Source organism: Corapipo altera, unplaced genomic scaffold (genome assembly GCF_003945725.1).
Source record: "Corapipo altera isolate COAL_440 unplaced genomic scaffold, ASM394572v1 61553, whole genome shotgun sequence".
NCBI lineage: Eukaryota > Metazoa > Chordata > Aves > Passeriformes > Pipridae > Corapipo > Corapipo altera.
In genome coordinates, this window is record NW_020884918.1 from 6,031,432 (window position 1) to 6,047,711 (window position 16,280).

Genomic DNA, 16,280 nt, shown 5'->3' on the forward strand with positions numbered 1-16,280 from the left:
AATTTGCCTTGCATGTTTTATACCCTAGGAGCAAAAGATGTGTCTAGAACAACTCAGCAAAAGAGTGTTCAGACCACGTGGGAAGACATTTGTAAGAGAGACTGGTCCTTTTTTTATGACTCTGCTTGTCTGCCCCAGTGCTACATCTTGCTATGCAATCCCAGTCTGTCATTCTAAACCCAGTCTTGATAATCCCAAAATTTCACTGGGAAGACCATTTCTTAAGCCATATAAAAGGAAGAAGTTAATTTTTCATGAGTAAAACGTAGCTATGTCTTTCCTGATACTGGCAAAACATCCAGCAGCACCTCCAGAGCCTGCAGAAATGGGAATAAGTGCATCTGCTCCAAAAGGAAATCTGATCCACAAGGATACAATCTCCCAACACGTCCTTCTCCTCCAAGATGCTGCAGACTCAGAGAGATGAGCACAAGACTGATTTTGAAAGGATGCTGAGCATCTCTCCCATTGCTGGCATGGCAGCAGCAGCAACAGGTACCAAAAATAATATGATAAAGACTGGACAGGGCTCTGAGCAACCTGGTCTAGTTGAAGATGTGCCTGCTTATTGCAGTGGGGGTGGACTAGATGCCTCTTAAAGCTCACTTCCAACCCAAACTATTCTATTCTATTCTATTCTATTCTATTCTATTCTATTCTATTCTATTCTATTCTGTTCTGTTCTGTTCTCAGCTTTCACATTACCTCCCTGGTTAGGAGGGTTTTTAGGAGCCCTCTTAAGCATCCTTATTAAAATGCAATCAGGACATATGGGGTTTGTGCCCTGTGTGTGAGTGCTGCAGTGCTGGTCTGCCAGAGGGGAGCTGACAAGTCATTACTGTGTGTCCTACAAATCCTCTGAGCCAACAAGGAAACTCCAACAATGTAATGATTTATCAGTTTGCAGGTTGCAATTCTTTCAATCGAGATAACAATTCTACTCCTCTGTGGTAAATGAGAGTTTTTGTTTGGGGGCTCTGGCAGGAGCGGAGCCAGCACATGGATGGGACTCATCGCTCACGAGTCAGCAGAAAGATGCTGATGGGAGCGTCTGCACAAATTTTAAGGAGCCTGAAATGGCTCCTTTGAGAGGATGAGACAGAAGAAAAGGAGGAAAACTGCAGGAGAAACGAAATCTATTTGTAAACCCCAGGCAGAGCTGACATGAGGCAGCCAGCACAGGAGTGGAAAGATGATAATGGAGCATGATGGATAGTTCACAGGATTATTAGATACCCTCCAACTCAAATATGCTGAGGAGACAATTATTTAACGCTAAAGACAGTGCAAACGGATGTTTAATAAGCTGAATCACTTCAGGATTGCTGGAGCTCGAGGGACCAAACCCCTGTTGGTGTAAATCAGGAAAGCCAGCATGATAAAATACCCTGTGCTCCAGATACACACTCGTCCTCCATCTCTGCCAGGAGAGCAGGGGTTGGGGTGCAGGGAGGGGAAATGCAGTGAATTTAGGAGCAGATGGGTGCAAGGGGTCCCTGGGGTGGGGGACCACAGTCCACCAACCCCAGGGTGGTGATGGCACTCAGTTCTGCAGCTGGTGGCCTTCCAGGCTGCCCTGTTTACAGACAAGGGGGTTGATTCTCCCAGGGAGATAGTCTGGGTTTCTTTTCTAGCTAATTGCAGAGAGGCAGCAGGGAAGCAGTGGGAGGTGTGGGAGCTAGAGAGGAATTTGGGTTTTCCTCCAGGCACTGAATAGCACCTGTTTTGGAATCAGAGGCGATTTCTGGAAACAAAGCATCACTTCTCGTGTTCTTCTGCTGAGGGGGTGTGGGGGGACAGCAGGGTGTCAGCGCCCTCCCTGACTGCCTTGCCAGGAGTTGACCAGCCAGAGGAGAGTGACAGGTTTCTGCTCATCCTAGCGTGCTGCCCAAACTAGACCAGATTTAACGTGGGATAAAAACATCTGCACTAACTACAAAGGGCCTCTATCTTTTTAAATGTCTGAAGATTGCTTCCTGAAACCGTATTGTGTGACCGTCTCCTTTCTAAACTCACGCTTACCCTATAGGAGCTGAGGTGTGTCTTAAAATCTGGATCTCCCTGTGATCCACCCAACATCAGCACTGCTCCTTCATGTCCACACAGTCCAGGCTACAGCACAGACCCAAGTGATATAAGTAAGAAGTTCTTTATGAAGAGAGTGATGAGGCCCTGGCACAGGTTGCCCAGAGAAGCTGTGGCTGCCCCATCCCTGGAAGTGTTGAAGGCCAGGTTGCACAGGACTTGGAGCAATCTGGAAAGTGTCCCTGCCCATGGAAGGGGTTTGGACTAGATGAGCTTTAAAGGTCCCTTCCAACCCAAACAGTGGTTCTATAATTCTGTGACAACCCAGCAGTGAGATGCTCCTCAGTGTCCATAAAACGTGTGCAGCGTGGGCCCGGAGGGGAGATGTGGGGATTCAGCCCCTGACAGATGGGAACCTGTGGGGGACTCACAGCACGGCTCTGCTGAGGGTTTGGCCATTGCAAACCAGGCAGTTGCTCATGAGAAGATGAGCCTCCTACCTGGCACAATGCAAAATACCCTCGGTTCAGCAAAATCAACTCGGGATCTGGCACACTCTGGCACATCTGAACCAGCTCAGATGATTAAAAAAAGGATTTTCCTTTCTTCCTCTTCAAGACCTTCAGGAAGGCATCCAATTCACAGCCTCCTGTGCGACAGCTGCAGAAAACAGGTCTGGAGAGGACCTTGAAATGTCACCCCAGAATCGCAGCCCTGTGACTGGGTCTGCGCCGGGGCCAAGCACAACAACAGCCAAAAGCACTCCAAGCATTAACAAATATTGTTGCTCAGCGCACTCCCGCGCAGCTGCCAGCGTTATGTGCCGCCTGCTCCCTCCAGCACTGCAGCACTCAGCACACACACACGTTCATGAGAGCATCTTCTATGGATTTACAGGAAGAGCAATTAGAGTTTCGGTCGCTGATGACAGCAGAGAATCGCGGTGGTGGCGGCGGCAAAGATGCTTTGTGCTGATCCATCAACGCGACAAACCACCTCCTCTGCCGCAGGAAATCAGTAACTGAAGGGCAGGATCAGAACCCCCAAGAGCCCAGAAAGATATCAAGACAACCCCAGTTCGTGTCCTGCTTGCCAGGAGCCACCAGCTCTCCCCACAAAGCTCACACACATGAGTACTCACCAGGACCCTTGGTTTTCTTTCAAATAGGCGACGCTCCCTTCGCTCCTCTGACCATCTCCTGAGGAACAATGGAGAGAGGAAAAAACAAAACAAAACACGCCATCAGATCCAGGACTGAGTGTCTGGTTAAGAAAGGCCAGCTCTGGAGACACCTTCTGCTGGTACAATGAGGAAACACCGAAGCAGGCCTGCTCCTGCTCTGCTACCACACGTGTTTCCACGGTCAGTTCATCTGCTCATCACCCTCCCCTGTATCACAAGATCACCTAGCAACACCGTGCCATGGAGGTGCAAACCCACCCCATCCTCCCACTGTATCACATCTCCTGTGACAGCTGGGAGATGAACACTCCGGAAACGGATCACATCCAGGCAGCTTTGGCTGCTTCGCCCATCCCACCCCCCAGCTAAACACTATGCTTTGGTCCCTGTGGGATTATCAGCTTCCTGGGGCTTTCTGCAACCACAGTTCAGTTGTCAGTGGTACCTCAGCGGTACCCACGATGGTACTTGCAGGGGTGCCTGCAATAAACCCACATCCCAGAGGTGCTGGGGTACAGAGGGGAAAGGTGTATGACCACTGTCCTCCCAGTTCTGCCCATAAAAGTCTCCCATGCCTCCTAGGTTGGGAAAAACTTAGGAGAAACGGAGCCCTACAGAAGCTCCTGGCCACCACTTGCGCTTGCAAATGATGGAGACAGTGTCTCCGAACAGGTTGGCATTTCCAAACAGGAGGCTGACACCTCCACGTAGGAGGTGTTAGGTGAGTGGAACTGTCACCAGCACGTGCCAGAGATGACAAAACACACTGATGGTTGATAACACAGGTTTACCTACAGGGTGGTTGTTGAGGGATGAGGTGGCCCAGCAGCTTGCCTGGAGGTGGGCAGGGCTCAGGGTTGATGAATGAGCAGGAGGGTGTTTTGGGGGACCTGACTCCATTTCAGCACAACCTCAAGGACTGAGACCCCCACCAGCAGGCAGCCATCATATTAACAGGGTCCTGAGCCCATCTAGTACAGTTTGTGGGGGTCTTCTCCTGGGTAAGGGCAGAGAGGAAGACCACCATGGCACATATTATGGGAGTGCACAGCTGGAAATTGCTCGTGTGGTTCAGCAGTCAGGTGGAGATGCAGTATTTGCATGCCAAAGAAGTGATGATCTGGCATATTTTCCCTAAAATGGCACCATCAGCTCACACCTTGTCCTTAAACCTGGGTTTGCACCTGAGTTTTGGCCAGGGCCAAGGGGTTGCCATCAAGCCATGGAAGCTGCAAGGGAAAAGGGATCTCTATGCCAACGCTTAGTGGTGTGCAAAGCAAGGAAACAGGTAGTTGTGTGTAGTCTCTCAATTTCCTTCCTTCTCCAGGCATCCCTTGCAAAGGGTTTATTAGGACAGGGTCCACCAGTCCTATTTCCCATTACCCATGACACAGGGAAGCAACTGGGATCCCTCTCCCACCCATTCATTACTTTCAGATGGAGCCACTGACCTTGAGTCAGCCTTCATGGGATTCTCATTCTCATGATTTTCATGGGAAGGTGCCAACAACATTTTTCAAGTGGGGCTGACACCTGGGTGACTGTCCCAGGATGGAGGAACCGAGGGGCTCTGAACACCCTACCCAACCTACTGAACTGGTAAGATAATTGCTGCGCATGCACACCCCAGGAACGGAGGAAAACCACGAAGGGTAACCTTTGTGGTGGCCTCTAATTTTCCTTCTCATGCTCCTACGAGCACCAGTGTGAGGACATTTAGGCAGTAGGCAACACGTGGAGTACAGGTGCAGCACAGAGTGGCTGCAGGCCAGCACCAGGGCCAGGATCAGCCCCAGGAAAGGGATTTCCCTGCAGCTAATGAGTCCATCTGCTTTCAAGAGCATCCAGTTGCTCTGACCTTGTGCACTCCAGCACGACCTCCTTCCTTAGCCCCAGCCCTGTTCAGATCATTAGATGGCAAGGAACTGCCACTGCTGAGGACTAATGGCTTGTTTGCCACTCAGCAGCCACAAGTGATCAGCAAGAGGGCAAAGAGCTTAGTGCAGGCCACTGTCAGCATGTCCATGTGGGTCAGCACCGTCGCCTTTGTTTAGGACAAAATTCCTGGAGAACACTGCAAAATTCCTGCAATGCCCTGGCTTCCCTCCAGAGCTCATCAGCTTTGCTAAGGCTGATGCACAACTCCCTCCCAGCATCAGGGCAGGGGCTGGCGTTCTGTTTCCCAGGAGCAGTGCTGGGCTTCTAAGAATTTAACTTCTAGCTAAATTCTCCTTCTCTCTGCAGGTCCTTCACTGCAGCTGCTCCCCACGGCAAGGGCAACTCAGGGACACAACAGTTTGCAAAGCAACACCTTGTTGTAGACAGGTGAGGGCTGGTGTCTTCTCACAAGCGACAGGAAGAGAGGAAACAGCCTCAAGTTGCACCAGGACAAGTTTAGATTGGATATGAGGAGAAATCTCGTCACAGAAAGGGTTGCCAAGCCCTACACAGGCTGTCTGGGGCAGTGGTAGAGTCACTATCCCTGGAGAGATTTAAAAGCCATGTAGATGTGCCACCTGAGGATACAGGTTAGTGGTGGCCCTGGTCATGCTGGGGTTACAGTTGGGCTTGATGATCTTAAAGATGTTTTCCAACCTAAATGATTCTGTGATTCTATGATTTCACCTAAAAGAAAATAAATCACTGTTTGAGGTTCATGAGAATCCTCACGGGGCAATAAATGGGAGTTTCTGGGCTAAGAAAAGGCTTCACCTCAGTCACAGTTTTATTAACCCACAGCCACGAAGAACAGAGATTGTGAACAACCACAGTCATGGTCCACCCTCTGAGCCAGTGAACAGGGACCCAAGGAGGATGCCCTGGTGCCCTTGCAGCAGTTTCCAAATTAGGATGGGTATTGCTGAGAGCAGCCCAGGCTCCATTCTCCCGTTCCCAGAACACACGTGCAATGAAAAGCTGTAGATCAACCAGGCTTTCCTGTGGCTTCCCCCTCAGCCACAAGGCCCCTTTTAGCTTCTTGGCGTGGTTTTCAGATGAATCAAACACACCCTCCTGGATATGATATTCAAGTCTAATTACCCTCCTTGAGTACATCACTAACATGCCACATCAGCTCACTCGGGTCTGTTCCTCTCACCACGTGCCTCTGGAAGTGGAGCTTCTGCCTGTCTTTAGAACACTGACCCCTCCATCCCCCAGCTGGGGTGGGCTGCAGAGCTGGAAAGGACAGTTCCCAAACAAACTGGTGACAGGCCATGCTGGTCCTGCTCTTGAGATCAACTTCACGTGAAGAAACAGACTTCATCACAGAATCACAGAAGAGTTTGGTTTGGAAGGGACCTTTAAAGACCATCCTGTCCAACTCCCCTGCCATCAGCAGGGACATCTTTGACTAGATCAGGTTGCTCAGAACCCTGTCCAGCCCGACCTTGAACATTTCCAGGGCTGGGGCATCCACAGCTTCTCTGGGAAACCTGTGCCAATGTTTTACCACACTCACTGCAAAAAACTTCTTCCTAACAGGTAATCTAATTGATGAATTTAAAACCATCACCCCTTGTCCTATTGCAACAGATTCTACTAAAAAGTTTGCCCCCATTAGGCACTGGAAGGGGCTCTCAGGTCTCCCTGGAGCCTTTTCTTCTCCCCCTGAACACCCTCATCTCTCCCAGTCTGGCTCCAGAGCAGAGGGGCTCCAGCCTTTGGAGTATCTCCATGTGCTCCTCTGGACTTGCTCCAGCAGCTCCATGTCCTTCCCATGCTGAGGAAACCCAGAACTCTCTCCAAGGTGTCCACACTCAGAACACCCCTGCCCTCAACAGAACAAGCACTCACACCCCCCCAGTGGACTCCCAAGGATTCCATCCATGCTCTAGCCCTGACCAGCCCAGCAGCTGGAATTTAGCTCACCTGAAGCACAGGGTAGCACTGGACTGACAGCCAGCAGGATGGACCATGGGCATGCCCTTCCCTGGGTCAGTGCCAAGGGGTGATTCCTCAGGGACAGCCTGATGAACCTGTACCAGACCCTGGCATGCTGGGTAGGATTCAGCTCCAGATTAAGGCATCTCAGCTGGGGTGCCCACGTGCAAATCCTGGATTTAGTTGGCATGTTGGATTCCCCAAGCTTTTCAAGACCCATGTGTGGCACTTCCAGATATGATCCTGGGCCTCTTGATTCACAGATGGAGACTAACCAATGTGTCTTAAAGTAAAAACAGACACCTATGTTCAGCAGATGAATCGTGACCTACACGTGTGGTGGCTGTCCCAGCTCTTACTGCAGTCCATGGGGATGCAATCAGCATGATCTGGGGTGTTTGGTGAGCCATTTAGTTACTCAAACATCAGTATCTATTTTGGGGTGTGAAACACCCTCCAGACTCCACTGATCAAACATCCACTGACTTGAACAGGAGATTAGCACTGAGTTAATATTTTTATCTCCCACTGCAGCCCACCTCCAGCTCCTGGTCCAAGTTTCAACAGCTCCAAAATAAAACCCATTTGCATTGGATGAGGATGCCCTCCAGCTCTGCAGTCTCAGGCCCCTGCTGTGATGAGCAGCACAATCCTGGCACATCAACACTTCCAGGATGGTTCCAGTGTTTGTGTGCCTCCTGCATAATAGCACTGAAATAAATAAATTTGACAAAGAAAGGAAAAGGAACAACTGATATGCAAACCCATGTCATGAATCATTCACCAACTCTGCTCTCCAGTTTTCCAATAATCTTGGAGGTTGCTTCCAAAGTGCTGTTTGCAAACCCTCTGTTAATCTGGGAAGCAGATGCTGCCACAGGCTGTGTTACAGCATCTTTAACAAATCCCCAACAAATATTACTTTAAAATGCCCAGGACTTTTTCAACCAGTTGTTTTTACATCTTCTTGGCATATCTGAAAACCTAACACCATAAAAACCCCCTTTGCTGTGATTCAGCTTAAACAAACAAGCCTAAGCCCGGGGAAGAGCTCATCTCATATCTCCCCTCACACCTAGGTAACCCCAAATTCCTCCCAGAGGATTCTTACCATTTCCTTCATATGCTCTCAAAAGTCTTTCACCTCACCAGACACAAAAGCAGATCAGGAAGGTGCCAGAGTTATTTTCTAGCAGCCTTAATAATAGCAAGCAAAATCTGGAGCTACAGACAAACACTGTGATGTTGTCAGGCAAAAATGAGGGTGAACCCTGTCTTCAGTGAAAACCAGGACAAAACAATGAGGTACTGCCTTCCCAACCCAGCTTGAGCATCTGAGGTGTTCTGACAGCAGTGAAATGACAGACTGGCCCCTTTGCCACCTAAAAAACGAAGCTACAGCTTCCTTTAGCGACAGTCACCAGTCAGTGGGCAGAGCAGGGTGGCCCAATCCCTTCTGGAGGTGTGTGGAGGGAGATAAGATGATGTCTGACCATGGTGCAACAGGACCTGCAGTGCAACCACAGAGCCTGTCCATGGTGGAACACCAGAGCACACAATACCAGGTGTGGAAAACCCCAAGATACACCACGTTCTGGGGATAATTCTCCTTCCAGCCATTATTGAAATGCGTTGTGGGAAAGAGACACCCAGGGTCACATACCCCTCACACACCCGAGAAAAATGCCAGCTAGCTAGGCTGAGCTAGTTATCTAAAGTCCATCAACAAAAGAGAGAAGCCCCAGCAAGATCCAGCTGATCTCAGTTATATATCTACCTCAGGAGAAGGGACACCACACCACTGAAATTGTCCTTACTGCTCACCATGAATGGTGAGGGCAGCCCAGGCAGCAAGGGAAGAGGTGGTACCATCCACATACCCAAATGTGGACAAATGAATCCCACCTCACCAGAAAACACTCCACTCATCTGAAAACCCCATCTCTGCCAGTTAACAGAACCACCTGACAGCCAGAGCTTAACTGAAAGCTTCCAACAGGGCAGTGCCCTGGAGATAACCCACTGGAATCACGGGAACCAAGTCACCCACATGCCTGCAGAAAATCCCACCTGGCAGATGTACTTTGAAAAGGCATTTCTATCACACCTTGACACACGAGGACATTTCATTGCCTAGGAGAGTGTTTGGGATGATTGGGATGATGTTTTTTTGCTGCCAGGGACTGTGTCTTCCATCAAAAAATGCCCTGAGACAGATCACCCCTCCCAACCTGGGAAGAACTGAGTGTTGTGGATCATGCTCAGGAGGAGGAGTGGCCTGGCTACATCTTTGGGCTGACATCCTTTCCAATCCCCAGTGCTCAGTTTTGCCCTTCCTGTGTGATAATGGAAACAACAATGTCGGCTGTGGTTGGAAAGGCCTTGAAATCTACAGGTGAGAAGTGGAAGGTAAAACAGTGCTGCACTCTTCTAGCAGTGGAGAAGGAAAGCCAGTAAAGGGGGGAAACCCCCACATAATAAATAATGCTCTATAAATTACATTAAATGAATGCATTAGAAATCCAATCCTCCAAGAAGCAGCTGCTTCATTCTCTGCTGTTGATAGCATCAATATAAGAGAGGAAATTACCACCTTGTGTTCTGCAACACATCACACCGACTTTCCTTTACAAACTCTAATGCTCCTGATTGCAGTGTCAATTTAAAATTTACCATAAAATGCAGAATCTCATAAACTTTACAACCTCAATCACGTTCACCCAGTGCTTTTTCACCCAAATCAAATGCACAACAACGTGCTGCTGACAGCAGATGGGAGAGCAGACCAGGGCACCACAGCTGAGATCTGCCTGTGCTGGTCAGCCCAGTTCAAAAGAAAAGAAGTCACACTGGAAAACAAGCTGGCAAACGCTCCTCTTGGAAGAACCCTCAGGTCTCTGTGAGTCAGCTCATCCAGAAGGATGAAGGGTAGCCAGAACCATGATTTATATAATGGTGGTGGTAAAGCACTGGCATAGGTTGTCCAGACAGGCTGGACTTCAATCCAGCCAGGTCTTTAAGGCCAGGTTGGATAGGGCTTGAAGCAACCTGGTCTCATGGAAGGTGCTCCTGCCCATGGCAGGGAGGTTGAACTACATGGCCTTCAAGGTCCCTTTCAAACCAAACCATTCTATGAATCTGCAATCAAATACTACACAACCTTGGATGCAGCAGCTCTGGTACCCCAAACAAGCTGCCCCTGGGGTGAGAGCAGCAAGTACCCTGTGATGCTGAGTTAACCTCCTTGCACTGGGACATACTTAAAATGCAGCTGGTTTTTAAGCCCTCTTGCAGACTAATCCAAAACCCCAAGTCATTTCCCCAATCCTGGGTTTCCACCAGAAATATAGAGCCATGCAGCTCTCACAGAGGAGATGGTGTGAGCTTTTAATGAAGGGAAGGAGAATGCAGCTACACCCGTGCCATGAGCTGACCACTTGCTCTTGCAGGCATGTGTTCCACTCATGGGTTGACAAGGGAAAACTAATTAGGCTCCTAAATTTGCTTCCTACATAAATCTAAGTCCTTTCACTTCTCATCGAAGTGTTGTCACTGTGACAGAAAGCCCATTTCTCTGAATGGGTACAAAGGGTTTTGGTTAAAGCAGAATAAAAATATGCGTATTTCAAGATGCACTTCCCCGGGAGCCATAAAACACCACTCAATGCCTGCAGTCTGCACTCACCCTGCAAGCTCTGGCTTAACACTCTACCCAGATCTACCCCCAGCTCAAAATTACAGGATATATTTGGGGAGGAAAGTCATTTTTTGCAGTCAGCCGCTTGCCATTGTGACTGACTGAAACTGCGATGAGATGGATGCTTGAAGAAGCAGCAAGGGTTAAACCTTGGAAGAGGACAGGCAGGACTTGGGGATGAAGTACTTGATCAAAGGGTGGCTCAGAAGTTATTTAAAAATAAACCAGAAAGTAGAACTTCCCGGCGGTTGCCGCTGTAATTACAATGCAGACAACGGAGCCGTGGTGCTGTTAAGGTTACTGGATTTTCCTAGCAGCTGTGTTTAATTTACTTAAAACATGCAAAGCCATCAGGTCAGATCCCATTAGCAGAATCTCTCCAGAGCACTGCAAGACACGGCCAGCCCAGCACCACAGAAATGCTGAGGCAAAAAACACAAGTGCAAAATGCCCCCAAAGAAGTAAGAGGGATTCGTGCCATGGCCAACACCACCCCTCAGCCACAGATGTCCAGTGGTCAGTCCCTCCTGCTGACCAAAGGACCTGTCCCTGTCCCTTTCCTCCCATCACAAGCCACCTTTTGCTGTGGTCTCCTAAGATCACCAGAGACAGAGATCAGCACAAATACCTTGATTGGCTGTGAGGAGAAGGGTCCTAGAAAATTTGGGATCAAGAATTTAGGGAAGTCCTTTGCGTGTGTTTTGCTACAACGCAGTTCTCTGTGTGTGTCCTGCAATCAGCTTATGAAGAAACACAATGTCCCACCTGGATCCCTCTACTCTCCAAGCATCCCCCTGGCTTTCATGTTGCATTAGAGAGAAGAAGACAAACTTGTCTTGAATCACACTCAGAGTCCATATCAGAGATGGGAGCTTGGTGAGTTTGTGGGTCAGGATTCTACCTTTGGAGCTTTGCTCACATGGAAATAATTCTTCAGGAGTCTTTCCAAAACACAACCTTCTTGTCAGAGTCTTCTAGAGATCTTTTTCTGTTTTGCTTTCTTTTGTGCTGTTTTGTTTTTCACCCTTTTAACACTGGCTCAGCCCTCTCTCCACCAAAGGGAACATCAGGGTTTCATCCACTACTCGTGGTTTCTACCAGCTCGATTCTATTTCTAAAATTAGCATCCTGAGAGATGTAACTGCTAGAACAAAAGGTGTTAGGTCACGTTTTGGTCCCTGCACATCATGGTAAGTGTGTCTGCAGCCACCTAGAACCACCTCAGCGTCAGCCACAAACTGAAGCTCAAATGTGTCCTGCTCCACTGAGCCCTACTCAGCAGAGTGATGCAGTTTTGATGGGTTTTGATGCCAAAAACAAGAGAACTGAAGACAAGGAGAGAGGAGAAAATGCCATGGGCTCCCTTCTGCACATGGCCCAGACACACAGAATGGGAAAATAAAATAAAATAAATAAAATAAAATAAAATACAAGAGAATGTATTGCCCATAGAAGCTGTGGCTGCCCCATCCCTGGAAGTGCCCAAGGCCAGGTTGGATGGGGCTTGAAGTAACCTGGGATAGTGGAAGGTGTCCCTGCCCACAGCAGAGGGTCTGGAATTAGAAGATCTTTAAGGTCTCTCCCAACCCAAACTATTCTGTGATTCTGTGACTCTATGACCACAGCAGAATAGAACAAAACAGAATAAAATGAAGCAAAACAAAAATAAATATAATAAAACAATTAAAAGTCAAACACCATACTTTTAATTGTTTAATTTTTTTTTTTTTGTTTATGGGAATTCTGAAAACATATGGCCAAGATGCTTGACCATTGTTGACAAGGACCAGTACTTCTCACCATCAGAACCCTTCCTGAAATCAGCAGCTCCCAGCACTTGTGCAAGGAACCCCAGCCTGGAGTCCCTGGAAGAGCTTAAGATCATCCTTCCAGCACAAAACTCCAATGCAGACTCATTCTTCATGGCTTAGAAAGGTGTGAGACTTATTTGCATAATAAATGACAAGGCAGGAATATAGATTTCTGTCAGATCACCCGCTCACTTCCCTTTGAAAGAAATCTGTTTATTCTGAGAGAATCGTCTCTTCCCCAGATAAATGGTGTTTGTAGTCAGTTTAGCTCGGTGAGATACGCATTCTTTTGCATGCCTGTAATGAATTTTCACAGCTAGAGCCCTAATCCAGTCTAGTCATGGAGGGTTTATCAGGACCTCTTATTTTATTTCTACCGGTAAATGGGAATTGCTTTCCTTATCGCTATCTAGGAGCACCTGACTGATTTTTGCTTCATATTTCCTATCCCACTGGAATTCAGGATGTGGTTTTTATCTGATGCTGTACAGTTGTCGCTCATGTTAGCTGCCTTTTCATTTTAATTTGCTGGATTTATTGCTCTTTCTTCCCCCCCCCGCCACCCCCCAAGAGATTTTACTTTAAGATCTGAGTCCCTCCTTGCTCCCTTCCATCCTCCTGATCACATTTCTTGGGTGATCCTCAGGAAGACAGAATCAAGGCTTGTCTTGCCTTCATCTGCTTGATGCTTTCGAGCAATCTGGTCTGCTGGAAGGTGTCCCTGCCCACGGCAGTGGGATGGAATGAGGTGAGCTTAGAGTTCCCTTCCAACCCAAACCATTCTATGATGCTTTCCCTCGGGAGACGACTCAACCACTGGGCTTGTCCACCCATCCATCCCACATTTCACCACTGGGAAAGCACAAAACTATACAATAACAAGCAGAAATTATCCCTAACTTAGAGTTTAAAAGCAAACAAATCCATGAGAGCAAGGGCTTGCTGATGTGATGGTTGTGGCTGCTGCAACCAGGGGGCAGGTACGTACCTCTGAACTCTGGAAAAGTGAACCCGCTGCTGCTGGAAAGGCACAAGAAGACCTATAAATCCTGCAGGATTTACACTGTGATGGATCAGTAGTGGCAAGACATTAACCTTCACTCTTGAGGAGACACCCAAATGATAACACCTGTAGCCAGGCCACTCCAGAGTTATCAGTCTTGTCACTCATGAAGATAAATCTATCTGACCTAAACCATCATCCTACGCCCCTCTGGCTTCCTCACTCAAAATCCCTGTGGATACCAGCAGGGATCAGGAAAATCACACCTAATAATCAATTGAGTGTGTGTAACAATGCTCACATGGAAACCATTTCCTTGAGTATGTTAAAATAATCCCTCAGAGCAGGGAAAAAAACAAGGTAGGCTTGAAGGCTGGTCTGCAGGGAAAGTGCTACATGTCAGTGACAACCATGGAAGGACAGAAAACAGCTACCAAAGCCTCAAGGAGCTGTCACGCACAGGAAAATGCAAGTTAATTAAAGCCACTTAAACAAATACATCTGGGACAGGGGCATGGGATGCAGGGAGGGAGAATGAAGTGATATTAAAAGCTCAGACACATGGTGAATCCCAGACAGGACGCAAGGAAACCTAATTGGCAAAACCCAGATGAGCCCCTTGCCGTGGAGCTGTGCTGGAGAGGGCAGTGAGAGCATTTTTCCACAGCCCCACAGGGACTCCCAGGGGGTCTGTCCCTCCTCTGGAAAACACCACTGAGACTCCACTGATACTCTCCTAGACCAAACAGTGCCAGCTTGGGATTATAGATCCAATACTTGCCTTCCTAATGTCTTCCCTCCTCTCCCTACCATAACATTCAACTGAAACAAGAACCTCAGGCAAAGCATGCATGTGGCTAAGTGTAATGATGTAAATCCACCCCAAACACAACACCAGGGCCAACATCAGCTCCACCTTCACCTCCTCTGAGCACAATCTCCCCTGAGCCTCCAGAGGTGACTTGCCTCCTACCATGCTCAGAAGTTGAGTATAGGTTATTCACACCAGCCACTGCTGATATAAAAGCAAAACAAGAAAAATTTGGATAGGCTCTGTGTATTTTTATTGCAATCAGCTCCCAAAGAAACCTAAACTGCTAGCTCTTTATAAATTCCTTTGAGCATTGGTTCAAAAGTGGAACCAAAACAACCTGCATGAGTTTGGGTCATCACGGAGAGCCTGTATCTGCCAAAGCAGATGCTCAGCTGGCCCATTGAGATATTCCTGGTTGGAAAGCAGCACTGGCCAGGCTCAAACAGGAAGGGAAACAGGAAGCAAATCCATCTGTACACCATCAAATTCCCGCTGTGGGATGACAGCATGCAAGACTGCTGCCTGCAAGAGGAAGTCTTGCCATGGCATCAGCCCGGCCCAGTTAGAGCCCAGGCAGCACTGAAACACAGATGGAGCGAGGAGGATCCAGGCTTCCAAAGCATCTTAGCCATCTTCCCATCCTCCTTTACATGCTGGGATGAGGGTAATGCAGCAAACCCAACACCATCCCAGCGTGCTCCTCCAGCAAAGCCAGGAGGCTGCTGGAGTCTGGTTACCTTGGTTATTAGGGAGCCGGTGCAGTGAAGGACCCAGATCACAGGGCACAGCGTCTGAGATCTCATTCCTCACCCCCGAGCTCATTTTCTAACTCCAAACCAGGCTTTGCTACAGATCTTTTATTCCAACCCTGGGTAAGACCAACTCATCACAAGTCTCTTCAAGGAGACCTTAGAGCCCCTTCCAAGGGCCTGACGGGGCTCCAGGAAAGCTGGAGAGGGACTTGAGACAAGGGATGGAGGGACAAGGGGGAATGGCTTCACACTGACAGAAGGTAGGGTTAGATGGGATATTGGGAAGGAATTGCTGTCTGTGAGGGTGGGGAGGCCCTGGCACAGGTTACCCAGAGAGCTGTGGCTGCCCCTGGATCACTGGAAGTGTCCAAGGCCAGGGTGGATGGGGTTTGAAGCAACCTGGGCTGGTGGAAGGTGTCCCTGCTCATGACAGGATGGTGGAACTGGATGGTCCCTTCCAACCCAAACCATTCTGTGCTTCTATGGCTATGCAGACAGCATTAGAGCCTGGTCTCTTAAAATATGGCCCAGTACAGCATTCCCCTCTCTGCCTGCAGCTCTGGGCAGGCAGCCAAGGCCCCCCACCCATGCCCCCAACCCCTTCCCTCCCTAGAGTGACTTCCTTAATGCAGCCCAGCTGCCTGCCCCCACCCGCCAAGGGCTGACAGATTTGTGCTGTCCCCTTAGGGTGGGGTAGGTACATTTATTTCCTCTTTGGAAAAAAAAAAGAAAAAAGAAAAGGAAAAAAAATATGAAATTAACCTTTTCCTCTCCTCGCAAATGGACAAGAAGCTTCCCTGCCACAGAAATAGTTTCAGGACTAAGATATCTGTCCCCACAGCTGCACCAATGCTATTCTGGCTCAGCTAAAATTAAAGAGCTGAAGTTGTACGTGGGCCTTCATGAAACTGTCACGGGGACCACAAGATTAGAGGACCAGATGGTGACCTGGAAGACTGAGGTCTACTCTCAGCTGTGCCAAGGGATTCTCATATGTGTCAGAGCATGTTTGTCCACCCCTGTTTAACAGAATCCTAAAATGATTTGTGTTGGAAGGGACTAAAGATCATCTGGTTTCAAGCCCCTGCCGTGGACAGGGACACTTTCCACTAT

General features: G+C 48.6%; 1 protein-coding gene across 1 annotated transcript in view; it reads right to left on the minus strand.

Annotated features, from left to right (window-relative positions):
* ZBTB7C (zinc finger and BTB domain containing 7C) overlaps positions 1–16,280 on the minus strand; it is a 128,132-nt gene that overhangs the window by 72,046 nt on the left and 39,806 nt on the right. The window contains exon 3 of the mRNA XM_027656163.1: positions 3,167–3,224. Within this exon, the coding sequence (XP_027511964.1) occupies positions 3,167–3,224 (58 nt within the window). The remainder of the gene's footprint in view (positions 1–3,166; positions 3,225–16,280) is intronic.